General features: G+C 46.3%; 8 protein-coding genes across 8 annotated transcripts; 3 read left to right on the top strand and 5 right to left on the bottom strand.

Annotated features, from left to right (window-relative positions):
* The first annotated feature begins 173 nt into the window (after positions 1–173).
* On the top strand, positions 174–2686 carry OstDelta (oligosaccharide transferase delta subunit). Its single transcript, XM_017074321.4, has 4 exons — positions 174–348; positions 536–774; positions 846–2127; positions 2182–2686. The coding sequence occupies exons 1-4, from the start codon at positions 336–338 to the stop codon at positions 2550–2552; spliced, it is 1905 nt and encodes a 634-aa protein (XP_016929810.2). The 5' UTR covers positions 174–335; the 3' UTR covers positions 2553–2686.
* Positions 2672–6424, bottom strand: ACOX1 (acyl-CoA oxidase 1). The gene is made up of 8 exons (XM_017074320.4): positions 5950–6424; positions 4948–5107; positions 4594–4886; positions 4233–4528; positions 3557–4173; positions 3388–3493; positions 3172–3324; positions 2672–3113 (listed from the first exon to the last, which is right to left on the bottom strand). Exons 1-8 carry the CDS (start codon positions 6071–6073, stop codon positions 2853–2855), a joined length of 2010 nt encoding a protein of 669 aa, XP_016929809.2. The 5' UTR covers positions 6074–6424; the 3' UTR covers positions 2672–2852.
* Positions 6425–6856: 432 nt separating this feature from the next.
* Positions 6857–10774, bottom strand: HLH54F (basic helix-loop-helix domain-containing transcription factor HLH54F). The gene is made up of 3 exons (XM_017072013.4): positions 9968–10774; positions 9024–9382; positions 6857–7317 (listed from the first exon to the last, which is right to left on the bottom strand). Exons 1-3 carry the CDS (start codon positions 10041–10043, stop codon positions 7000–7002), a joined length of 753 nt encoding a protein of 250 aa, XP_016927502.2. The 5' UTR covers positions 10044–10774; the 3' UTR covers positions 6857–6999.
* A 402-nt stretch (positions 10775–11176) lies between these two features.
* On the top strand, positions 11177–14325 carry Sardh (Sarcosine dehydrogenase). Its single transcript, XM_017074895.4, has 3 exons — positions 11177–12799; positions 12855–12997; positions 13328–14325. The coding sequence occupies exons 1-3, from the start codon at positions 11222–11224 to the stop codon at positions 14298–14300; spliced, it is 2694 nt and encodes an 897-aa protein (XP_016930384.2). The 5' UTR covers positions 11177–11221; the 3' UTR covers positions 14301–14325.
* A 292-nt stretch (positions 14326–14617) lies between these two features.
* LOC108010080 (sodium-independent sulfate anion transporter) lies at positions 14618–17865 on the bottom strand. Its single transcript, XM_017074896.4, has 9 exons — positions 17731–17865; positions 17067–17366; positions 16786–17010; positions 16606–16721; positions 15786–16089; positions 15421–15723; positions 15214–15359; positions 14981–15151; positions 14618–14917 (listed from the first exon to the last, which is right to left on the bottom strand). The coding sequence occupies exons 1-9, from the start codon at positions 17744–17746 to the stop codon at positions 14711–14713; spliced, it is 1788 nt and encodes a 595-aa protein (XP_016930385.2). The 5' UTR covers positions 17747–17865; the 3' UTR covers positions 14618–14710.
* A 159-nt stretch (positions 17866–18024) lies between these two features.
* LOC108008879 (WD repeat-containing protein 5) lies at positions 18025–19318 on the bottom strand. Its single transcript, XM_017072784.4, has one exon. The coding sequence runs from the start codon at positions 19193–19195 to the stop codon at positions 18149–18151; it is 1047 nt and encodes a 348-aa protein (XP_016928273.2). The 5' UTR covers positions 19196–19318; the 3' UTR covers positions 18025–18148.
* A 1059-nt stretch (positions 19319–20377) lies between these two features.
* sub (kinesin family member subito) lies at positions 20378–22615 on the top strand. Its single transcript, XM_017072277.3, has 3 exons — positions 20378–21014; positions 21070–22271; positions 22350–22615. Exons 1-3 carry the CDS (start codon positions 20471–20473, stop codon positions 22494–22496), a joined length of 1893 nt encoding a protein of 630 aa, XP_016927766.2. The 5' UTR covers positions 20378–20470; the 3' UTR covers positions 22497–22615.
* Positions 22585–24351, bottom strand: Ir54a (Ionotropic receptor 54a). The gene has a single exon (XM_017072012.4). The coding sequence runs from the start codon at positions 24349–24351 to the stop codon at positions 22585–22587; it is 1767 nt and encodes a 588-aa protein (XP_016927501.2).
* Between the last annotated feature and the right edge of the window lie 30 nt (positions 24352–24381).

Genomic DNA, 24381 nt, shown 5'->3' with positions numbered 1-24381 from the left:
GACAGTCTTTATTTACATGTATTAGAAAGTTATACAAACATTTCTCAATAAAACGTATTCAAATTTTAAAAAAACATACATTTTTAACGGTTTGGTGAATAGCACACGGTCACTCTGTCTGAAAAATCGATATTTTCAGAGTGACCGCTTTTGGGATATTTTCGGTATATTTGAATAAACGAATATGGTATTTTAGTATATTTTTTATTGCCGTGCGGTATATTTCGCTGACGTGTATAAAATATCGAGGGACAGGCGGTGCTTTTTGAGCGATTTTCTTTTATTTTCCTATAGAATATAAGCGGCGTGTGAAAGCGCAACCAGCAGATAGGAAAATGTTAAAGTTAGGTGCGTAAGTTGGCAGCTGTTTAAAGCGAAACCCATGGGCTTTAAGCCATCTTCAGGAGAAACGCCGGCTGCAAAGTTGTCACTCTCTCGCTATCTCTGTCTGATTTTCGTGGTTTGCCGATTGCCGGCGACTCCAAAAACTGAATGGTTCTTAATTTTTTCCCACCTTCCGTGTATCCCATTCCAGGTCTCATCCTCCTCTGCGTGATGGTCGCCTGCGGGCCGACGTGGAGCGCCCGTACCGTGGACAGCCACCTGGGACAAAAGGATCTCAGCCGCCTGCAAAAGGTATTCGTGGACGGATTTGGCTCGAGTGACCTGCAGTCCATCTTCTTCTCCAGCCTCAACATCCAACTGACCGACGCCACCCAGAAGGAACCGCTGTGCAAGAAGATTGCCACGCTACATGCGGAATCGAAGCTGAACGTGGGTCCTATATAAAACACGCCCATTTATCTGTATCCCTACTTATGCTTCTCGTTTTTAACTCCTTGCAGAGCTTCGAAAAGGACTACTACTACATTGGTGCTAGCAGGAACCTGGGCTGCTCCGCTAAAATCGACGAGGCTTTGCTCTCCAAGGTGTACGCCTCCCTGAACTCGGAACTGGGCAGCTCCCAGGAGATCTTCTACCGCGTGGTCACCCACAAGGTGCTCGGTGTGGAGATCAATGAAGCCACTCAGGGAAAACTGGTGAAGCGCCTGCAGGAACTGCTCAAGAAGGATGACACGCTCAGCGGTCTGGGATACGCCTTCAACGTGGCCCCTCTTCTGGGTGCCAGTGCCTCGTTCATCGCAAATCGCGTAGAGGATGCCATCGTGCAAGCGGACGAAGTGGACGGCAAGCTCCTGCAATTCGAAGGCGGCCTCAGCATCACCTCGTTGATCATTAACGGTGCTTTCGGCGTTAGCAAGACCTTCAACAAGCCCTTGCCCGTCACTGCCGATCAGGCTGTCAAGTTCGCCAACTACTTCCTCAGCCGGCGGTCTGTCCAAACCGCCAAGGGAGCTCATGTGCTGATCGAGGCGCTGAAGACTATCAGTGGAGCCGATAAGATTGCTCCCGTTTGCGTGCAGCTCATCGGCAACGGTCAGCTGGAAGCCCAGTCGCCCACGCTCAACGTGGCAGTTGTTGATCTGCTCGGCAAGCCTTTGTCGCCCGCCCCTAAAGCCATCAATACCAAGGTCATCCTCAAGAAGGACAGCTCTGTGCTAGCTGAGAAGATCGCTGTGTCCTCGAAATCCTCCGACAAGACCACCTATGTGGCTGATTTGGCCAGCTTGAAGCCAGCTCGTGGAATTTACCAGGCGGAGTTAAATGCCGATGGCGTCTACACTCAGACTTTGCAGTTCAAGATTCTTGGCCGCGTCAAGGTTCAATCTCTGGAGCTGGGCATTGCCGAATCTGATGCCAGCGCTGCCACCCGCAAGCAGAGCGTGACCTATCCAGGTAAACTGCAGGAGGTTCTCTCTGCGGACACCACCCAGAAGCTGCTGCTAAAGGCCGTGCTGGTGGAGGAGTCCAATGGAAAGCCTCTGGCTGTCCATCAGGCCTTCGTGCGACTGTACAACAAGAAAACCGACAAGGAGATCATCTTTGTGGCCGAGCAGGACAGCAGCAAGGCCTACAAGTTTGACATGGATGTGGGCAACAATGGCAAGAACTTCAACTACCAAAGCGGAACCTACAGCATTTACTTGACCGTGGGTGATGCCTCCCTGTCCAACTCCTTCGAGTGGTTGGTGGCTGAAGTCCAGTTGAAATTTAGCGAGGACAAAGGTAATATTAACAGGTTTTAACTATGGAATATACTAAATATTAATCTCCTTACAGAAGTCAAGCCAAAGACCACTTCTGGTCCCCTGCCTGAGATAATCCATCAGTTCCGTGTGCCCGACAAGCGTCCGCCTCGCATTGTGTCCGACATCTTTACCGGACTGTGCATAACACCGCTGGTGCTCCTGTTCGTGTTCTGGGGCAAGCTTGGCATCAATGTGTCCAACCTGACCCTGGCGCCCAGCACGATCGGCTTCCACCTGGGCTTCGGTGGCATCCTGGTGCTATTCTTCATCTTTTGGCTGCAACTGAATATGTTCCAGACACTGCGCCTGCTGATCCCCATCGCAGTATTCACATTCCTGGCTGGCAACCGATTGCTGAGGCGTCTGTACGCACAACGTAACTCGAAGGCCAGTGCGTCGTAAATCCGTTCATCACTGTACGAAGTCAATAAGTGAGCTACTCTCTATCTTGCAACTCCATCAGAAAAACAAAAAACTTTAATAAAGCGATTTAGTTAAGCCCAAATACACACACTAAAAGCTGTTCTTGAATAATATTTTATTTGTGTATACTTTTACAGCCAACTGCACAAGCCGTGTTTATCTATATCTTTTAGATCAATTGCTAAGCAAACTGTTGTGTAATACGAAAACAATACAAACATATAGGTATATTTACAAGAGTAATAATAGTAAGGGACTTCCCGAGTAATAAGATAAAATCTAGAGGTGAGCCTTCATGAATGGCTTCAAGTACTTGTGGAATGCTTCGTTCACTGGCTCTTTGTTCAGAGGGTTCTTCTTTGTAGACTCGAAGATGTGATCGTACACATTGCCATCATAGGCACCTAGGGCTGAGTCTAGGACCCGATCGTGGAGATCGAAGCTGTCCACCAGGTTAACGGCATTGGGACGGAGTCGCTTCAAACAGTTCTCTAGGCGCACTTCTAGAGACGTGACGTCTTTATCAGTCAGATCAATAAACTGTTAAAAAGGCATATTATTTATAATGTTCTAAGCCGAAATTATTTCTGAATCCTACCCTCAAAAAGTCGCCAATGCGGTTAAGACAGGCGTCCACCAGATAAAGCTCCAACACCACCTTCAGGACATCAGCCAATGCTGGCGAGACCTCGCGGGATAGGGCAAAGAGTTCCGTATAGGCGGTCTGGGCCAGGAAGGCACGTCCATGAAGCTAAAGGGATTTAAAATAAAAGAAGTTTGATACATAATCACACAACATGAGGTTTTTAATTACATCTGCAGCCGTTGTCAAAAAGGTTCCACACAGATTAGCAGCCACCTCAGTACCATGTCCCTGCTTGCGACGCAGCTCAATCTGCTCAAAGGCAATGCGGGTTTTGCTGAAGTACAAATTAAGGAATAAATACCTTCTAAATCTTTTAATATAGCTAGGCTCTACTCACTTGGCGGCAACGAACTGGAAGGCCTTGACAATGGACTCCAACGATCCATCAAAGTTAACGAATTTCTTTTGTTTAAGAGCATCGTTGATGTAGGAAACCGTGGGCACCAGCTTCTCGCCGTTCAGGGCCTGTCCATAAACCTTCACCAGATAGCGAGCAGTCTGCAGCAGCATCACTGTGTTCTCGCCCTCATAGGTGCACACAGCCGTGGTCATGCCGTATATTGTGGGGAAGTTTGAGCAGTCCATGTAACCATGTCCACCACAGGACAGACGGCACGTTTCCACGCCGGCGGCGGCATCAGCACTGCAGATGGCCTTCAGACAGCAGGACAGAGCATGCATTTCTGGGAGGCGATCCAAGTTTCCCTGCTCGATTTCACCGGATATCACATTGTACATATTCCAAATGTTATCACCAGTCGTTTTGAAGACAATGGCTTTAGCTATCTGGGGGAACAGCTTAAGCTGCTGTGTGGTGTGATCCATGATTTGGGGCTCCGGTTGGTTTGGATCAATGGGACTCTGTCTGCGGACAGCTGAGTAACGAGTGGCAATGGTCGATGCCTTGGCCAGGCTCAGGGCGGTATCACGGATTAAGGCACAACGCACAAACATCTTTGGAGAAAAAAGATATTAAAGCTCATTTAAGGGATAGTGAATATTTTTAATCTTACCATGGGTCCGTAGGTGAGCACGCTGCTCTTGGGCGCCACATAGGTGCCATCAGGCAGAACCTGCTGGTTCTTCATCAGCATGTTGTTCAAAGGCACTCTAACGTTTTTCAGGCCCAGATAGCCATTGTTCACACCCTTCATTCCAAGCTTGGTGCCAATATCTCCGATATCGATGCCCGGCATGGCTCGGTGCGTTTCGGAATCTCTCAGCTGGACGATGAAAGGAGCTAGGCCACGGAACTCGCCCTTTGTATAGAGCTGAGCCACCACAATCGCATGGTTGGCAGTGTGTCCCACTGGAAATCAGATGGTTTATTTAATTTACTAATTTTCATATTACTAAAAAGTAATAGGCACTCACATCCTCCCGGCCACCACTTGTAGGCACTGAGTGAGGGTGAGTTCATAACAAACTCCTGGGTGCTGGCATCGTAGTCCGCCCGGGTCTCCAGACCGCGTAGGAAGGTTCCGTGTCCCAGTTCAGTCTGGGCATAGGTGCCAATAATCTCACAGTCCCAGGCCTTGCTCAGCCATTCCACCTGCTGGTCCATCGTTCCCTGGCCCATGATGGTGGGCACAAACATCACGTAATGCAGGGTCAGGGGATTGCCCTCCTTTAAGATAGCAGCCCCCAAGGATCCACCAAGCAGTGCACTATAAAAATATACAGCTCATAATCTTCAATCCATATTGGTTTGATTTAGAGTCGCTTTACTTGTAGGTATCCACTCCATCCTCGCCTTCAGCACGGAGCTTACGGATCTTGTCCCCAATGATGCAGGCTTTCCGCAGACTGTGTTCATAGAGCTCCTTGTGTGACAAATAGGAGATGGGCAGGTCATCCTGAAGTGCAGGATCCTCCAAGAACATTTTCTCTGTACAAAATATAAAGAAAAGGTATCAGTTAAGAAAGGTATTTACTATAATAGGATGTGCTAAGTTAACCAAATCCGCTGAGTAATCATGAGTGGTGACTATTCTTGATTAATTCGCGGGTGTTACCGGCCATTGTCCATTTATGATGCCTTGAGCAACCGGGCAAATCTGTCAGATAAACCTATCAGCTAAACCCATTTCAAGTGGCTCTGGAAATAGAAGGCTAGCTCCAAACATTCAAAGTACACGGCAACCCGGATTGATCGAGATTCGTGCGAAGTTCAAAGATTAATAACTTCTGAGCTGGCTAATAGGTGCTGATTAACTTGTAGCGATTTGTTTATGCGGAATACATAATTAATGAACTCTGAGCTTGGTGTGCATCAAAACATATGAATGAGTCGTCGAAGAAGTAGCGTATCAAAACAAAGGGGTTGATAGGAAACACATATGTGATCTATAAGCTTAGTTTATATAGTTTCGAACAACGTATTAGGGGCCTGATACTTGTAGAAAATAATACATAGAAAGCTTGTTTTGGAATAGAATCAAAACAAAGGGGTTGATAAATGTTACATATACTGAACAATATATTAGGGGGCCTGATACTTGATGAAAATGATACATAGCAAGTTTTAGAAAGGGGGAATCTAAAAAAACTGTATTTACGAGTTCAAGCCTAGTTTAATTGCCAAGTCATGCTTCTGGCACAATTTCTTGTATGGGCTGTTGGGAAACGCGATTGCGCCAAGCTCGGATAAAGCTCTAGGCGACCGGTTAATGTTAGTGATTGTCGGGGTCACCAGAAGAGCTTGCAATGCGGTGTTTTTCATAAGCTCACCCAGGGCCTTCTTTTCCTTGAATCGTTCCTCGCCTCCTGCCCACAGAACGGAGAACTCCCTGGCATCGAAGGTGGCTGTTTTGCGCTCCTTCAGCAGGTCTGGATTCACTTGTTTGGCTGGCATTTTTGCAGTGGAAGCAGCAGTAGCAGTACAGCAGTAATCAAGTCACGTAAACAGGTTGTGGATTATGGACTGAGATTGTAGAGCCACCGCAATGCGTCCGTCTTCGGTGAATATCGCGTACTGACTGATGGCTGCGGGCGAGGCGAAATGGGAATTGCGCTCAATGGACGGTGAAGTGCTCCTCCACTAGTGCAGGAAATCCATTCCAGATTATGTGCTGCCGATCTGATCCGACAAACCAAAATCTAATCGGCATTAGCCCTCGAGCGAGATGAACTTTAACCGCGAAAATACATATGTAATAAGTTGGCTTTTGTGTTGAAATAATCTTTAGCACAATTATTATTCTCTGGCGATTGTTGTTGTACTACATTCATGACTAAATTCACATAACAAATACCCTGCAGTTGGATGGTACTTAAGTACTTTCTTGTTTTTGGCACTTTCATTGCAGAAACTAACTCATTTTTACAAATTATTTTGCTTAAATAAATATTTAACATATGACCTTAAATAACAAATTTAATTTAACTTAATATAAATTATTGAAAGCGTTTATTTTAAAACTTTTAAGGCAAGTAGGGTATCCAAGTATCGCCTTGAAAAACCATTTTGTTTTGTTATTAGCAGCTCTTTGTTTGTATTGCCACGCCATCAGCTGTTTGCCAGGGCTGCAAAATGACCAAGGCTGCATTATGGTGTGTAATATCAGGGCTGCACACATCCGCAATGTGGCGCCAATCCAAATAAAATTCAAAATCCACTTTTATTAAAAAACATTGATATATTTGCTAGTTAAAAGATCATGAGGAAACACCAATCTTTGGATACATGTAAAAGTAAATCACGTTTTAATACACTTACTAGTTGGTAAATTAATTTACATTTGGCTTGGATGAGAACAACAATCAAGATAGGAAATCCATTTAAATGCCTTGCGAGTGACTGGTGGCTATGACCAAACCCCGCTGATGCTGCCCCATTCCCGTTTCGTAGGAACAGCTGGCCGCTGGCTCCATTTGATGCACTTCCGCCGGATACCAGTGATTATGCGAAGATTCCGGCAACTGATGGTAGCTGAGATCCGCTGCAACATGGGTTTCGCATCTCGTGGCCTTTGGATAGGATTGCTGATGCAGGGTTTGCCAATCCAGGCGAGTGGAGGAGGACGAGGTAGTGGTGATAGAAGGTGACGAGACATAGGCCAGACTGCGACTACTTTGGTGGAACTCGAAGGGCCAGCTCTGCAAGAAATAATACGAATAATCTGGTTAAAACAGACATAAATCATAAATGTTGAGGAAACCGCAGGGGCTATAATTGGAACAATATGACGACAACCCATCCGAGACAGCGCCATTGTTTGTTTACGCAACTTTGATTGTTTTTAGTGCCCCCCGCCTCAACCATAGATCTACAATAACAGCCTCATTAACGGATCTATAAAAACATAAACAGCCAAACACTTGCGGACAAGAGACACTCATTTGTACGCCATACATGGAGAAAGGGGATGGGAATAAGATATAGGGATGCTAGGGATAGGATAGCAAGCAAATACCAAACCAATGGGTTGTTCCCACCAGATCATCTTGGGCGCGTGCGACGGTATATGGGATGGGATGGCATGAGATGGTATAAATTCGAATAGGGTCGGGAACTCTCCGATCCGATGCGATTTGCCGCCATATGGGCACAAGACGGAACCGTATTTGCTGAATTTTTCACGCATTCGGCGGGTAAACAATTGCTTCTATTTAGATAAGTTGTGCGCCATCGCCATGAATCTTGAGTGATAGATTGTGTAAACTCCGGCGAGAATGAATAAACACGGTTAGACAAATTTTAATTACAATTATCAGAGTGGGAAAACTACTGAGGGCGACACTTCATTCCCTTCCTTGGTTGTCATTCACTTTGTCGCATCAAAGTCGAGCATCTTTAAAAATAAAAGGCAAAGACTAACTAGTGCCCCCCATCCCGATCCGCAGGTCTGCGGTAGCGTCACTATTTCTTCCCCGCTCCACTTGCCTGTCACTCATATTTAATATTTTCGAAATTCACAAAAGTATCGGATTACAGGAAAGCGAGGCAGTCTGAAATCACAAAATGTGATTTGAATGTTCTAGTGGGGGGCCTGGCTGAATGGCTGACTCCGGTCTTGGGGAGGGGGGCGGGTCCACCTCCACCTCGGAAAGGTGGAAATACTTGTCTTCGTATCGAAATCACCAACCAGATGTTGCACCATAAATATATGCACATGCATCGGCCAGCTTGGATTGCATTACCTCTTTACTCCGAGATATTGACCAATGTTATTTAACTAAAGATACTATAAGATAGTATTTGATGTTTATTCTTGAAAAAGTATGTTTTAGGGAGATGGAATATCTCGATGTTTTTGAACTTGTAGCTTAAATTTCGTTGTTTTACACGATTTCTTCATTTCATTTAAATCGGACGACTTTATCCTATAGCCATATACTTTTTGGTTCCTATAAAATTGTCTAAGAATGACAAGAATACCTTAAGAATGCCTAGGTTAACATTTCTTCGATGGGGATTACCATAGATATGTTATCCAATTTGAACCCCCCTATCTCAAGCAAATATTAAGAACCCCACAAATGTATTTCTTTGATGATATTAAAATGTTTACATATATTCCCTAGATAGTCCCCCAAACCACTACAGAAACCCTATAGAAAAACGTTTAATTAGGAATCTCACAAAGTGCTGACCATCATTCGTCAATTAGATTACGATGATCTTGGGCCTATCACAGTGGATCCCCGATGATACCTGTCATTATCTGCCACAAACCACCTTAAATCCACCTTCTCATTAATGCGGTTCCCTTCATAAGCCGCGGATGCAATGCATCGTTAAGTGGTGCCAGTGACATCACTTATTGGGGGGACAGGGATACGATCGCAAAGATGACACTTACCATGCCGTGTCCGTTGTTGTGGAAATGGTAATTGCCTCCTCCAGAGGCCTCTGCCATGTGACTCGTGTCCAGGCCGTCGGAACTGGCGGTGCTCGAGTGGCTGTGGTTCAGGTGGTGACTGTGGTTGTGCGGATGGTGGTGCGGGTGGGTGTGGCTGCCATTGCTGCCCGTTTCGACCGCCGTAATTAGCTGCTTGATGTAGAGCGTGGCCAAACGCAACGTGTCCAACTTGGAGAGCTTCGTGTCCGGCGGAATGTTTGGCAGCTTGGTCTTCAGGCGACCGTAGGCGCTGGATAGCACCCGCATACGCATTCGCTCCCGGGCATTGGCCGCATTCCGCTGCACCGGCGGCTGGGAACCTGCGAATTTAGGAAGGTACAAGTCAGATATGATATGATATGGTATGCATAAATGAAATAAGACCTCGCTTTTGAATCGTTTGTAAACGTGATTTCATGAAACTGAAATTTTTCTTACAAAATCCTAAGAAATAAACGTAAAATAAGTACTATTTTAAGAAAAAAATTATTTCCTACAATATTCGTATTCTAATGAAAACTTTTTGTTATCCTTAGAGCACTTGGTTAACATTTTAAATATATTGCATGTACGATAACATTTGGTTCAATGACATGGTACTTATAAGATTTACATTTTAAAGATTTTATTATGTTAATAATATAGGATTTAAATTTTTAGAATATTGATAGTGTTAAGCACAAAATAAGTTAAAAGTAGAAGTGACCGAAATAAACATATAACATATCCTTTTATTTGTAAGAATACAATTTAAGACATAACTTACAGAAGGCTTTTAAATGGGCAAGATTTTGATGAACACTTAAAATGTTTAGGCAAAAGAAGGATTTTTCAAGAAATCAAATTCGTATTTACGAAATAATATTCATAATAAGTATCGCTCTATAAATAAAACCAAAACTTACTTTGAGAGCTCGCATCCTCATCGAAATCGTCGTCAAAATGATCCATTGGGCTGGAAGCGCGCTTCTTGCGTGGCATTACTTATACACAATTTTAAAGTATCACAAGTATCACTTTTAAAATATTCGAATTGGATATTAGAAACCAATTACTCAGTCTTTTCACTTAAAATCGAACCGTAACGAACCGAAACTTATGTATCAGTCAAATACGTCCGATCTGCGTGGCACAAAGAGCACTTCTGTCAAGGGTTACGGGGAGAGCCTCCTTTTTGAGCACTCTGCACTCCGCCGTTCTCGGTTCTCGGCTCTCCAGAATCCGGCTATTTCTGGCACCTCTGGTGGGCGTGCCTGCTCCGCAAACAATCCCAATTGGCGGAGGAACCCCAACACATGGTGCGATCGGCGGTCTCTTTCTCGGATGTTTGGCTTCTGGCTGCCACCACATTGGCCCAGTGTTCTTCAGACTGCGGGAAAATTCAAAATGAATCGCTCTGTTTATCGGTCTATTTCGGAGTTACGTCTTAAGGATGTGCGACAAGCGAGTGCGAAGCGTGCCAAGCCTCCGGTTCCAGATGGCACCACCTGGTTTCGGTCTCATAGTGCATTGAGGGATAAGCATTAGCATTAATGGGCAACCGAAGAGATTATAATCCTGTGGTTCAACTGCGTATCCTGTTTGGGGGTCAGGGTGGAAGTCATTTGAGTAGTTGTCCCAAGTTTTACGTTATTATGGGGAAACTAGATTTTTTTTTACAACAGAACATCTAACTACCACCACACCTATCTTAGCTCCCCAATGACATACCAATTTGTTAAAGAAATCAATTTATATAAATGTATAAAATACAAACTAGAGTCGAGGGCTTTAGAATATAGGGAAAATATACATATCAATTAATTTGTTCGTAGGACTAACCCCGTTATTAAGTGTTTTAAAAGATTCATTAAAATTAATATTGTAATTATGATCCGCCACTTAAAAGCAAATAAATGAGTTGAAAAACACCATCTATATTTAAACTAAAACCAAACCGAGATAAGATGAGGCCTCTTTAGAGTCTTAGCCTTGATAAGGGCCTCAGACCTTGAATGGAACGTCACGGGCAGCAGGTTTATCAGGATGTTGACCCTTGGGTCATCAGATTGGTTCATCAGACCCATTCAACGGGAGATTATCAAGACGGGACAGTAGTATTACTTACTATTAGAATTCAGTTGAGATTCTAAATTCATCGGACGCGGTAGCATTTCGAAATGTGGCACCATCGCATCCTGCAGCAGACATCCCGCCGGGGGATCAGCAGACAAGTGAAAGGAGAAGGAGGAGCACGTCGGGAACCAAGTGGATCCCTGCCAGCCTCAGCGGATGTGGTGGTAATTGGCGGTGGCTCAGCAGGCTGTCACACATTGTATCACCTGGCGCGACGTGGTGTCAAAGCCGTGCTTCTGGAACGTGCCCAACTAACGGCCGGAACCACTTGGCACACCGCCGGATTATTGTGGCGTCTGCGTCCCAACGATGTGGATATCCAGCTACTGGCCAATTCGCGTCGCATGCTCCAGGGATTGGAGGAGGAAACTGATTTAGATCCGGGTTGGATTCAAAACGGTGGTATTTTCATTGCTCACAATGAAACGCGACTGGATGAGTATCGCAGACTGGCCACGGTGGGTTCAGCTTTGGGTATTGAAAACCAGGTGTTGAGTCCCGAGGAAACTCAAAAGCTGTTCCCCCTCCTGGATCCCTCGGCCTTTGTAGGAGCTCTGTACTCTCCTGGTGATGGTGTCATGGATCCAGCGATGCTATGTGCTGCTCTCAAAAAAGCAGCCTCCAATCTTGGAGGCATGGTAATTGAAAATTGTGGAGTAGATGACCTACTCCTGGAGCAGACTTCAAGGGGTAAGAGAGTAGTGGGTGTGTCTACTCCTTTTGGGGACATCAAGGCGGAGAAGGTAGTGAATGCCACTGGAGCGTGGGGTCGTGATCTGGTGGCCAAGCATGGATCGCATCTTCCCCTGGTGCCCATGAAGCATGCCTATATTGTTTCGGAATCCATTCCCGGAGTGAGGGGATTACCCAACATCAGAGATCACGACTACTCCACCTACTTCCGCATACAAGGAGACGCCATTTGCATGGGTGGTTATGAACCAAATCCCATACTGTTAGAACCAGTGCCCAAGGATTTTCATTTCGGCCTCTACGAACTGGATTGGTCGGTGTTTGAGACTCATATCGAGGGCGCTCAAAAACTATGTCCCAGTTACGCGAAATATGGAGTGAAGAGCACGGTCTGCGGTCCCGAATCCTTCACACCTGATCACAAACCTCTGATGGGTCCAGATCCGATTTTGGATGGCTTGTACCACAATTGTGGCTTCAATTCGGCGGGCATGATGTTTGGAGGTGGTTGCGGAGAGCAGACTGCTCTGTGGGTCATCCAGGGTCAGCCAGATCTGCCCATGTTCGGCTTCGATCTGCGTCGATTCACCCAGGAACAGGGCAAAGCCACCCAGTGGATCAGGGAAAAGTCCCACGAGAGCTACGTTAAGAACTACAGCATGGTCTTTAAGTATGATCAACCTCTGGCGGGTCGTGATTTCCAAAAGGATCCACTTCATGATGAGATGACGAAAGCGGGAGCCGTGATGGAGGAGAAGCAGGGTTGGGAGAGGCCTGGATTCTTCCTGCCCTCAGGTTCTAAAAACGCAGTGGTTCAACCCTATGACTGGTACGGAAGCTATGGCCACCAGAGAATCCAGGATAGTGAATATGAAAAGGTTCTCGAAGGCGACCTTCACTACAGCAGATTTTCGGAGTACCACGATCTGGTGAGCGGGAGCAACTTCCTTATCTACAGGGTTTGAACTATTTACTGTATTTCAGATCGGATCGGAGGCTTTGGCCTGCCGCAACAACGCTGTGGTCTTCAACATGAGCTATTTCGCCAAGCTTCTGCTCGAGGGTCCACAGGCCCAGGAGGCTGCCGATTGGCTCTTCTCGGCCAACACCAATCGGGATCCCAGCAAGTGAGTTTCTAATTTCCCAAATGATTTGTCATTGCATTATAGTGCCTTAATTTATAATGAAGAGGATTTTAAAAGTATTCTTAAAATTTAGATGAAGTGAGAGACTTGTGTCTCGAAAAAGAAAATCTAGATTATTAATCTCTGTTTTAAAATAGCTTCATCTCAAAAAATAAGCTCAAGAGTACATTAGTCTTGATTTATAGAAGTTTCTTTCTAAATTCTTGTTGGTTCTCAAATTAGGAACATTTAATAAAGGCTATTTCCTTTTGTCAAATTTTTTGAGTGTCGCTTCAGCTCAATTATTCTTTATAACTGATTTAACCCTTTTAGGACTGTCTACACCTGTGCCTTAAACGATGCTGGCGGAGTGGAGGCTGATGTGACCATTTCCCGTCTAGCCAGTGGTTCCGGTGAGGTGTACGATCCAAAGTTTAATGGCCAGGGCTTCTACATCGTGGCTGGAGGCGCCTCTGCCTTCTACACATACAGCTCTCTTTCGGCGGAGATCCGCAGAAAGGGATTCAATGCCAGCATCAAGGACGTGACTGCCGATTTAGGAGTAATTTCCATTCAAGGACCGAATAGCCGGGAGATCCTGCAGCCCCTCATCGACTGTGATCTGTCCGATGAGCAGGTGCCACCGAATAGCACTCGTTTGGCCAAATTTGGGGATGTAGGTCTCCGCCTGCTCCGAGTGAGCTTCGTGGGAGAACTTGGCTACGAGCTCCATGTGCCCAAGAAGGATTGTGTGGCCGTCTATCGGAATCTAATGAAGGCAGGTGCAGGACAGGATTTGCGCAATGCTGGCTACCGATCGCTGTATTCCCTCAGCAGCGAGAAGGGCTACCATTTATGGAGCTTCGACCTCCGACCGGATGACACTCCCCTGGAAGCTGGCTTGGGTTTCGCATGTCGCAAAACTGGATCAGAGTACCGTGGCAAGGCGGCCATTGAAAAGCAGCGAACTGAAGGCCTGAAGAAGCGCCTGGTTTACTTGACGCTTCAGGATCAGGTTCCCATCTGGGGTCTGGAGGGTGTCTACCGGAATGGCGAACCTGTGGGCATCTTGCGACGAGCTGAATACGCCTATACTCTGGGAAAGCCCCTCGGACAGGCGTACATTTCCAGGCCAGATGGGCAGATCATCGATGCGGATTTCATAAAGAGTGGGGAGTACGAAGTGGACATCTTGGGAAAGAAATATCGCGCCGACTGCCACTTGCGCAGCCCATTCGATCCCACCGGCCAGCGGGTTCTCGGTAACTATGCATCCGAGTCCAAAACCAAACCGAATCATAAATAAAGATGAGCCTTTTGTATTCCAAGAACTCGTTTTCGTTGCAAAGGGAATTTCTCTTAGCCTCTCTCTTTCTGGTAGGGCACTACATTTTAAGTGCCTGCCTTATATGTAGAGCCATAAATTACTTTCCCCGTGGAGAAAGAAGGTTCGAGGAAAGGTCGCAGAGAGGCAGTCTGCAAGTTGGTTGCGGTCAACGGCTCAATTAATTTCACTGTCCAACTATTATGACATCATTCTGGGTTTCTTCGAAGGATACGATTCTCCAGACGTAATCCTAGAGCACTTGCGGATCCCCAGACAAATTGTCGCCTCTCAAGTGGTTTCGCTCTTCTTAAATGCAACTCTATCTATTAAAATTGTGATCTTGAGGTAATACTTTCAGCTTAAATGTTAGTGAAAATAAACTAGGTAGTCTAGGCCTCGATGGTCACTGTGGAGGCTGTGTTGGAGGGACTTTCGAAGTGGCCAGCCACCACCTCATCCAGCGTTAAATCGAACTTGAAGATGGGGCGCAGATCGCTGTTCAGGCGGCAAACTACACCGGCGGAGGAAATGTTCCAGTTCCAGCAGATCATGGCGCAGTTAAGGGCCTCCAGATCCCCCTTCAGGGAGACAACGTTCTGTAATGAAAATAAACATTATAATCTGATAGATAAACTGTTTGGTTATAAAGTGATATTTACCATAGCCACTGTATAGTCAATGGAGTTGATCTCCTCGCCCTTAATGACCACCAATTGCGTCTCCCCATTCTGATTATTAAGGAAGCGCACCACCTTCTCCTTGAGATATTCCGCGGATGCATAGTCCAACTTCTGTTTCACATCCACCACGCTCACTTCATGACCATTGATCTGGGACGTAAAGATATATTAGTTTGTTTAATACAAGACCAGATAAGATAGGATAAGCTAACCTTCTCCAGTTTAATGTCTATATGGGGACTTGCACTGCTATATAGAATGTAGACCATATTAGCAGCAATGCCACAGAGTATTCCATATTCCAAACTCCAGAACATGCACGTAATAACAGTAACCAAAAATGGGAAGAGATCCTTCTCTGAAAAGGTAAAACAGAGTATTTAAACCTATAAACACCAAGTAAATACCCATTAACTCACTTTTCGACTTCCACATATCCTTGATCTTGTGCAGCTCCACCAGCGATATCATGGCTGCTATAATAATGGCAGCCAGGGTGCATTTGGGTATGTAGTAGAAGGTTTGGGTGAGGAACGCCAGTGCCATGAGCACCAGGGCGCCAGTGACTGCTCCTCCCAGAGGCGTTTTCACTCCACTGGCATTATTCACAGCCGTGCGGGTAAAGGATCCAGTTACGGGCATGGAGAGCACGAAGCTGCCCATGATGTTGCACATTCCCAGAGCCACCATCTCCTGCGAGGCGTCCACAATCTTACCCTTTGCTGTGAATGGGGAAACCATTTTTTTAGATTACTGATCAGCGAGTTATATTAATTATACCTACAGAACGCCTTGGAAATGGCCACTATCTCCAGAATCGAAATCAGGGGAATGGAGCCCAGGGAGGAGCCCACAGTGCTAATCATCTCGCCAAAGGAAACATACTCCCCATTCACAGTGGTGCTGAAGGGGGGCAGACGGAAGGGCGGCACTCCGGCCGTAATGGGTCCCGTGACCCGGAAGGGCTGGTTGCCATCTCGACTCAGGATATAGGCCAAGAAGGTGCCAAAGATCACGGCAAGGGCGTTGCGGGAGAGGCCAAGGTACTTCCAGAATATCCGGTTGCCCCATTTGATGTCCTTTACGCGCTGTAAGAGAAGAAGTTTAAAAGATGAAATAGTACTTGCTAAAAACTATAAATACACGATTGAAAAAATTATAGATTACAATTTGTAATACCCTTTCTGAAGGAATTTTAAACGAAATCGACTTGCTAGAATATTTATACATAAATACTTTAACAACTGATTTCAAGCTGTTTCTTAAAGGGGTTCATGTAACTATTGTAGTTAAAAACCCAAAAGTTAAGAATATAATTTTTGTTTTTACCAAGAAATTAAGTAAAAAGCTTATTTCTAGCTGATTCTAAGTAGATAAAAAAAATCCAAATAAAGAAAATTATACGCTAGTATATAGTGTAAAATAAATCGATTAAAAAGAGTTATTAAAATACCAATTTCATGCTATTTCTGAAGGTGTTAAGCCCGAAACAATACGATTGTGTATTTAACCATCAATCGATCGGAAGTAGAAGCGAAAACGAGCCTGATTGGTTTCAATTGGAGGCAACATATTATAAACTTGTGTATTAATTGCCCTCTTACCGTCATGAGCAGCAGGAAAACGAGGGAAGAGACGCCCAGCAGGGCATCCCACACCCTAATTGAAAGCAAGTGGGTGAAGAAATTCTTCCAGGCAGGCAGCAAGTCATTTGATTGACCTTTTCGGAAGAGATTTAGATTTCAAATAGATAAATGTCATAATAAATATATTTCTAAACTCACTGGTCAGACCCACAATATTGTTGATCTGGGCACTGCCAATTGTGGTGGCCGCCGCCATGGTGAAACCCGTGATCACTGGAATCGAGATGAACCTCACCAGGACGCCCATGTTGAGCAGTCCAAGGATCAGTACTATGCAACCAGCCAGGAAACAAACCAGTACAGCGTAATCCGGAGAAATTTCGGCATACTGGTTGACCATTAAAGCCATAATGGCGGTTGTAGCTAGGGGATGTTACCAGATTAGCATGGGTATTTTATAGATCCCACATCCAACTCACCAATTGTGACATCCTTGCAGGAACCAAAAACGATATATGTAAAGCAACCCATGAAGGCGGAGTACAGGCCATACTGCGGTTCCAAACCAGCCACCACTCCATAAGCAATCGCCTGGGGAATGGTAGTCAATCCCACCGTGAATCCTGCGATAAAGTCCTGCATGATGTACTCCAACCGGTAGCGGGGCAGCCACTTCAGGATCGGGAACTTGTTGGTCACGGTCGACGGACGACACAGCTTGCGACCCCCATCCCTGATAAAGGATCCCAAGTTGGGCAGCTGCTCCCGGTACAAATTATCTGGAGGGGAGCCAGCAAAACAAACCTTGGGTCAGTTGGTAGTCGTAAATCGCGTGCAAAGATAACCCCTCCTCCATTGGGCTAATCTTCCCTGGCAGCAGAGTGTGTGCTGGGACATCTGTCGATCTGTCGATCTGCCGATCCGTTGCTTTTATTGCCATTGTGCTGGTCATCTTATCGGTGGGCGAGTCGGGATTTCGGACTACCCCACGCAGATAAGAGCCACTCCGATACTCTTTTATGAATTGGCACGTATTTTATACGATTACAGCCCACTTTCCCACTGCATGGGGATCGCTAGACATAAATCAACTGACCCTGAATGCGGTTCTGTTTCCGGAAAAACCCCGGGACAGTTACTCACCCTCGTTGCTTCTCATCTCGGCGGATGTCTCTCCAGCTTTGAACTGGATTTCGTGGGACTGAGAATCGTCAGTGAGATCGGTAATTCCAAAAAGAGAGTATATATATGGACAAAACCAAAATCGGGGAGCTAAGGCGTGCGCTCGGTGTGCCGCTCCAGACGCGACTGCCGTTCCGATCTCCGTCGACCAACCGCAACAGCAACGACCGAAAGCAATCGGGCTTTGAGCTCGCCATATAAGATTTACAAGAGCAGGTACCGGTACCATAAGCCATATCTTGTTAGCCCTGTTAGTCTGTCCGACGATCAACAATTACATAGACAATCGTCGTGTTTGCTCAATGGCCAGGCCGGCCTTTTGATAAAGGAATGGCATTTACAGGTTAATCGGAAGGCTAATGGATTGCTCCAACTACTACTACTCGCTGCTCTGCCAGATTCTGATGGCGAAAGTGTTCTGCACTGCGCCGGTGGCAATCACATTGGCCGTGGGATGGCAATCGGTGCAGATCACCCGGTCCCCCTGGGTGCCCACCTTCTGGACCAACTGCTTGCTTTGCAGATCCCAAATGCACAGAGTTTCATCCTCGCTGGCGGAGACAATCCAAATGCCCGCGGTGATGGAGAAGTTGGAGGTCAGGCAGTAGGCCACATTGACATGACCACGATAGACCCGCAGGCACTTGGGTTTCTGGTAGTTCCACAGCTTGAGGGTGCTGTTCATCGTGGAGGCCAGGATGTAGCGACCGTTGGGCGAGAACTTGACGTGGCCCACCGGCGTGTTATCATCCTCGATGAGCGTCTTGAGAAGATGGCCGGTGCTCGAGTCCCACACGCGGACCAGTCCATCGAAGCTGCTGGTGACAAAGAGACTGCCATCGCGGTTGAAGTCCACCGAAGTGATGGGATCCTGGTGGCCGGCCACTGTTTTGAGAGTTCTCCCAGTGCGCACATCCCACAGGCGCACCGTTTCGTCGAAGCTGGTGGAGGCCAGAAGGTTGGACTGCGGGTTGAAGGAGCAGGCGAAGACGTAGCCGCCGTGCCCTTCCAGCGTTTTGACGCAGAGTCCGCTGCGAGGATCCCAGAGTCGCACGGTCTTGTCATCGCTGCAACTGGCCAGTAATCCCGCCGCCGACCAGGCCACATCGTTGATGCCCTTCCCGTGTCCGGCCAGCGTTTGGAGGCATCTTCCGGCCTCCACGTCCCACATCATGAGCAGCTTGTCGGCCGATCCGCTGACCAACTGACCGCCATCCGGACTGAACTTCACTGCCGAAACGCAGCTATTGTGTCCTTGGAGCGACTTCTTGATGGCGTAGCCCGGAGAAGATGAGGGCTTTGGCTTGGCCAGGGGTGTCTTGGTGGGCGGCAAGGGCAGCTTGAAGGGATTCCCGGAGGATTCCGGTATAGGGATGGTGGTTCCGTTTCCGGGATTTCCAGCAGCAACTATTTTAGGTATCTCCATCGTAAGGAATTGAAAATGATTTCATTGCTTTTAGAAAAGTCTTTAACAATGTTGTAAGAGAGATATCAAATATCTTTATTAAACACTTTTTTTAAGTATTATATTAGAATTCTTAGAATTCCTTGATTGCCAAAATGACAGTTTGTAAAACGGTTTCGATTTCTGCCTTACAGAGCTGCCAACTTTACGCAAGTTTTTATGGGCGCCATTTCAAAATGCGTGTTTTACTTATACCTATATTCAAAAACAAATCCTGTTCATCTTATTTGTATCTTTAATATTTCAATTTTCTAAACTTATAAGGGTACTTATCATATAGTTTTTATATACAGCTAATTTGATAGAAGACACGTGTCAGAGTCTGTTTCCAAAACCAAAGCCCGCAGTTTCAATTCATTAAGAACTTTATTACAACAATATTTGCCTTGTGAAAACAAATGTTAATTGTTTCGCTTACTATTACTCTTTCCTTTGCTCAATATTTGTTTTTAGTTCACAGACAGAGGGCGTAAAAAATCAGACTGGAAAAAGAAAAGCAAACAAGAGCAATTAATTGGCGTTGTGAGTACATATTTGGCGACAGAACGATCTATTTGCACAGCCTGTTATTATTATGCTGTCCAGACTTGTTAACCAAATAATAAACAAACGGACGGTAGTGTGCCGGTAATTTGTCACCTAATTATTTGCTGACGCTGCTGATATGCACATTCTTACAGACATATAGGCAACATTGGAGAATGCGGGATAAGAAAGTCAGTGAACTGGATATTTGCGTTCTAATTTAGAACCCAATTATTTTTCAACCAAATAATATTTATTCTATACATATACATATTTTAAAGGCAAAACATTTTTCATGCAATGATTCTAGTGATATAGCCAGACACTCGCTCTGAGAATTTAAATATTTACAGCTCACAAATTTCTACTCATTTTGATATTGTCTTCAAAGTTAAATGAAAAACGGATGTTAAACACTTTAATCTCCGATCTTCCAGGACTACCATAGTCAATGTAATGGAATTTTTGCGGGCTGACTTTAAACGTCAGCGGTAGATTATCAGAATGCAATTCGTCACTATGTGAAATTAAAAAAAAATACCATAAATGGTATTTTTAACGGACAATTTAAATGCTCCAACGGTCATACTAAGCAGTGTGCCAGCAGTCATTTTAAATTTAACGGAAGTTGGCAGCCCCCTGGCGTCTGAAAAATAGCGCGAAAGGAAGTAAAAGGAAGAAAAGGAGCCATTATATCCATAAAAACCAGACATGGATAGCAAGGAGGAGGTTACGGAGGTGCCCAAGCGGGAGACGCGCTCCTTCCTGATGGCCCGAGATCCCTCCATCGACCGCCGCTTCCGGCCGCGACCCAACAAAAAGATGCGTCTGTTCGACAACATTCAAGAGTCGGAGGAGGAGAGCTTCTCTGAGTACTCGGATACGGAATCGGAGTACAAGTACCAGACCACCGGGACGACGGACGGAGCCTCCTGCGCCACCAGTGCGGCAGACAGCAGCAGCGTGGAGACGGGACCACAGGTCTTTATGCGCGTGCGTCCCGTAAAGGACGCGTCCAAGGCATACATAATCTCAGAGGATGCCAATGTGCTGATCACCAGCTGCAAGGTAGACTCCACCAGCAACAATGTCAACCGCATGGAGAAGCACTTTGGCTTCACCTCCATCTTCGACAGCACCGTTGGGCAGCGGGACATCTACAATGTCTGTGTGGGCCCCAAGATCATGGAGGAGGAGTGTGTGACCATAATGACATATGGCACCTCGGGCTCCGGTAAAACCTACACATTGCTGGGTAAGCTAAAAGGACATCTGTTGCTGGGCAATGATTAATTAAAATTCTTTTTCAGGGGACGACGTTCGTGCTGGAATCATTCCGCGTGCCCTGGAGAACATATTTACCATGTACAAGGACACCATCTTCCGGTCACCCAAGCTAAAGCTGATCAACGGCTGCATCGTCTTCTTGCAGGACGACGCCTCGCTGAAGGAGCTGCAGATTAGAAAAAAGCTCCTGGACTTATGCCCGGATATCGGTGCCCATCACAAACGACTGAAGCAGGTCATTGATGGGGATCACACGTTCGAGACGAAGTCTTCCACCGACGTTTCTGTCTTGGTTTGGGTGTCCTTTGTGGAGATCTACAACGAACTTGTGTACGACTTGCTGGCCATTCCGCCCAAACAGGACAAGCTGGGCGAGGTCCCGCGGAAAAACCTGAAAATTGTGGGCAACAAGGGCCAGGTGTTCATCAAGGGGCTGACCAGTGTTTTCGTGACGAGCAGCGAAGAAGCGCTGCGTCTGCTCCGGTTGGGCCAACAACGCTCCACATATGCCTCCACCTCGGTGAACGCCAACTCCAGTCGGTCCCACTGTGTCTTCACTGTGGACATACTCAAGTACAACCGCTCGGGCATCACCACCCAGAGTTCGTACAAGTTCTGCGATCTGGCGGGTTCGGAGCGGGTGAACAACACGGGAACCTCGGGCCTACGGCTCAAGGAGGCCAAGAACATCAACACCTCGCTGATGGTGCTGGGCCGTTGTCTGGATGCGGCCAGCACAGTGCAGAAAAAGAAGAACGCGGACATCATTCCTTATCGCGACTCTAAACTCACGATGCTGCTGCAGGCGGCGTTGCTGGGTAAGGAGAAGTTGGCCATGATCGTGACGATTACCCCGCTGGACAAATACTACGAAGAGAACTTGAACGTACTGAACTTTGCCTCCATCGCGAAGAATATCATCTTCAAGGAACCCGTGGTCAAGCAGCATCGGGTCAGCTTCTGCGGCTTCATGGAATTCTCGAAGATGTCAACGTACGAAGGCGGCGACGAGTACACCAAGGAGCTGGAGGACGAGAACGTTCGCCTGCGGTTGGAGATTGAACAGCTGCGGTACGATCATGTCCTCCAAATGCAACTTCTGGAGGAGAAACTGCGAAGTGAACTCACTGCCACCTACCAGGAGATAATCCAAAATAACAAGAAACAACATGAAGATGAGTGCGAAAAGAAACTTCTGATTGCTCAGAGGGAATCGGAATTCATGGTAAGTGTATACAGATCATTAGTTTATAATTTGTGAAACTTAAAATTTGTTCTTTTTCAAAAACTCCATTTTTCACAGCTTTCGTCTCAGAAACGGCGGTATGAAGAACAAATAGAAGACCTCAAGGATGAGATAGAGGAACTTAAGAATCCCACAAGCGACTCGGACGGTTCCGAGGATGCTAATGATTCCAAGTCTCCCATCGAAATCATAGATGATGATTAGTATCTTTATTTTACAATGATTAATTATTAAGTGTTAAGTGATTTTTTAATTTATGTTTCAAATCGGATGTGTTGCGCGGTTTTCCGAGTTATCCAATAAATGTGTAAATGATTAGAGAACCAGTGATGCTCCTCCAAAAAACTTCCAGCAGGAATATCAGCAGCGCGATGCCCAGGAGCGTTCCGTAGGCCAACCACACCCATTGCAGATCCACCAACCGCAAAGCAGTAGTCTCGATCATTTCATTCAGCCGCAGACTGGGATCCTCCATGCTGGCCAAGCCGGCCTCTGTCATGTCGTAGTGATGCATTCCGACCCAAAACTGATACAGGCCATTGGCCCTCACATCCAGGATGAGTTTGCTGACTGGGTCTGCGAACAAGGAACTCTGCGGCCACTGAAAGGAGAGCAGAGCCAGCGACCGCAGGCAGGCGTCCATGGAGTAAATGAAGAGCTCCCGGGAGAAGCGCTTCTGCTGCTCACTGAACAGGGTCCAATGCAATCGAGAGGCGAAGTAAGCATTGCTGGAGTTCCGCCCATTTCTCAGGTGATGGTACTCACTCACATTGACCGCCAGCAGGGTCACATGAAGACCCACCAATGTGTGCAAGTCTTCTTCGGTGGTAACCAAAGGAATTTGGGTGCGCCGAAGATCAGTGAAACTTCGGGCTTGAAATTCCCGCGGTGGATGCGCCATCATCGTCTCCAAGGCTGCCTCAAAGATGCTGCTCACATTGAGACCCACTATGCCCAGCATCAGATATATCCACCTGCTGGAACTACTTCTCAACAGAGGCAACCGGAAGGACTGGCCCAACATTCCACGCAAAGCTCTGTCATTCAGCAGGAAGTCAGCCAGATAGACATCACGATTGGTTACCTTCCGGATGAGGCTCAAAACAAATCCGTAGGTGAAAACAATGCCTACAGCCAGGAGCATATTGGAAACACTGCTCAACAGAAAGTATATGTCCCTTAAGGGAATTTGCTGGGCCACCGGGATCATCAGACAGATGTGGGTCAGCTCTAAAGGATAACTGGTGCGGGCCAACTGCTCCCCTCGCTCTAGCATCGACATACTGGCAGGAATGTCAATAGACAAGCTCTTGCCCAGCTCCTGGAGGTCATTCGCATGGAGGAAGCGTCCAGGGGTCACCGTCTGGGCAAGCTGCAGAGTAGCGTTGAGCTTCCAGGCCAGCACATGGATGAAGCGCCCCACTGATCCAGCTAGGACTTGCTTACCCGTTCGTTTGTCCACATATAGAATGGAACGAGGAAGCCATTGGTCGGGCACCACAATCAAAGGATGACCATGCATGTTGGGGTATTCCCGGTCGAAGATGGTTGAAGATTGAAGAGGTCGCTTCTCCGTTTGGAAAGAAGGATATAAGTTATATCTGTAAAAATACAGATGCTCATCTGCAGCTAGGATTCCAACGATGTTCGAAATTCTTCGGCGGTAGCAGGTTTCGAGGAGGGAGACTATTCGGGATTGATTGGAGAATCTATTGGATAAATAGAACAGTTTTTTGTGATTAGGAAAGTATTTTAAAGGTGTGGTTAGTTTCTTGAGTAGCTCCAGATCCTGTTGGAGTTCCAGCCCAGGAAGGCACATAACGTGTAGCGGTCGGGAAAACTCCTGGAAATTGATATAAACGTCGCTGGCTGACAGGACTACCACTGGAATACTTATATTCTGAAAGATTTCCTTTATCCAGTTATCCGGACAATGATCATTTCGTATTGTTATAAGAGAAAGCGAGTATTCTGCTGCTGTTTTACACATAAAATCCACAGTAGATCCTCTAATTAGGATAGGAATCCAAAAAAGAACCACTTTCAGTGCTGTCCACATGTCCTTTTAAATATGTAATGTTCATCAGGA

The sequence above is a fragment of the Drosophila suzukii genome, chromosome 2R (genome assembly GCF_043229965.1).
Source record: "Drosophila suzukii chromosome 2R, CBGP_Dsuzu_IsoJpt1.0, whole genome shotgun sequence".
NCBI lineage: Eukaryota > Metazoa > Arthropoda > Insecta > Diptera > Drosophilidae > Drosophila > Drosophila suzukii.
This window is presented reverse-complemented; position numbering and strand designations above follow the sequence as displayed.

Bases quoted from the DNA above. Each gene is read 5' to 3' on its own strand.
- ACOX1 (XM_017074320.4), bottom strand. From the start codon at position 6,073: ATGCCAGCCAAACAAGTGAATCCAGACCTGCTGAAGGAGCGCAAAACA. The intron at 4,887-4,947 runs GTAAAGCGACTC...ATATTTTTATAG, and splicing joins GATGGAGTGGATACCTACAA to TGCACTGCTTGGTGGATCCT. The intron at 3,325-3,387 runs GTAATTAAAAAC...AAATCCCTTTAG, and splicing joins TTTTGACAACGGCTGCAGAT to CTTCATGGACGTGCCTTCCT.
- Sardh (XM_017074895.4), top strand. From the start codon at position 11,222: ATGTGGCACCATCGCATCCTGCAGCAGACATCCCGCCGGGGGATCAGC. The intron at 12,800-12,854 runs GTGAGCGGGAGC...ACTGTATTTCAG, and splicing joins TTTCGGAGTACCACGATCTG to ATCGGATCGGAGGCTTTGGC. The intron at 12,998-13,327 runs GTGAGTTTCTAA...TAACCCTTTTAG, and splicing joins ACCAATCGGGATCCCAGCAA to GACTGTCTACACCTGTGCCT.
- LOC108010080 (XM_017074896.4), bottom strand. The intron at 15,360-15,420 runs GTGAGTTAATGG...TTACCTTTTCAG, and splicing joins GGATATGTGGAAGTCGAAAA to AGAAGGATCTCTTCCCATTT. The intron at 14,918-14,980 runs GTAAATATCACT...TTTTCATTACAG, and splicing joins TTGACTATACAGTGGCTATG to AACGTTGTCTCCCTGAAGGG.
- Ir54a (XM_017072012.4), bottom strand. From the start codon at position 24,351: ATGTGGACAGCACTGAAAGTGGTTCTTTTTTGGATTCCTATCCTAATT.
- OstDelta (XM_017074321.4), top strand. The intron at 775-845 runs GTGGGTCCTATA...AACTCCTTGCAG, and splicing joins ATGCGGAATCGAAGCTGAAC to AGCTTCGAAAAGGACTACTA. The intron at 2,128-2,181 runs GTAATATTAACA...ATCTCCTTACAG, and splicing joins GAAATTTAGCGAGGACAAAG to AAGTCAAGCCAAAGACCACT.
- HLH54F (XM_017072013.4), bottom strand. From the start codon at position 10,043: ATGCCACGCAAGAAGCGCGCTTCCAGCCCAATGGATCATTTTGACGAC. The intron at 9,383-9,967 runs GTAAGTTTTGGT...CTAAATTCGCAG, and splicing joins TGAGGATGCGAGCTCTCAAA to GTTCCCAGCCGCCGGTGCAG. The intron at 7,318-9,023 runs GTAAGTGTCATC...TATTTCTTGCAG, and splicing joins ACAACAACGGACACGGCATG to AGCTGGCCCTTCGAGTTCCA.
- sub (XM_017072277.3), top strand. From the start codon at position 20,471: ATGGATAGCAAGGAGGAGGTTACGGAGGTGCCCAAGCGGGAGACGCGC. The intron at 21,015-21,069 runs GTAAGCTAAAAG...ATTCTTTTTCAG, and splicing joins TAAAACCTACACATTGCTGG to GGGACGACGTTCGTGCTGGA. The intron at 22,272-22,349 runs GTAAGTGTATAC...CATTTTTCACAG, and splicing joins AGAGGGAATCGGAATTCATG to CTTTCGTCTCAGAAACGGCG.
- LOC108008879 (XM_017072784.4), bottom strand. From the start codon at position 19,195: ATGGAGATACCTAAAATAGTTGCTGCTGGAAATCCCGGAAACGGAACC.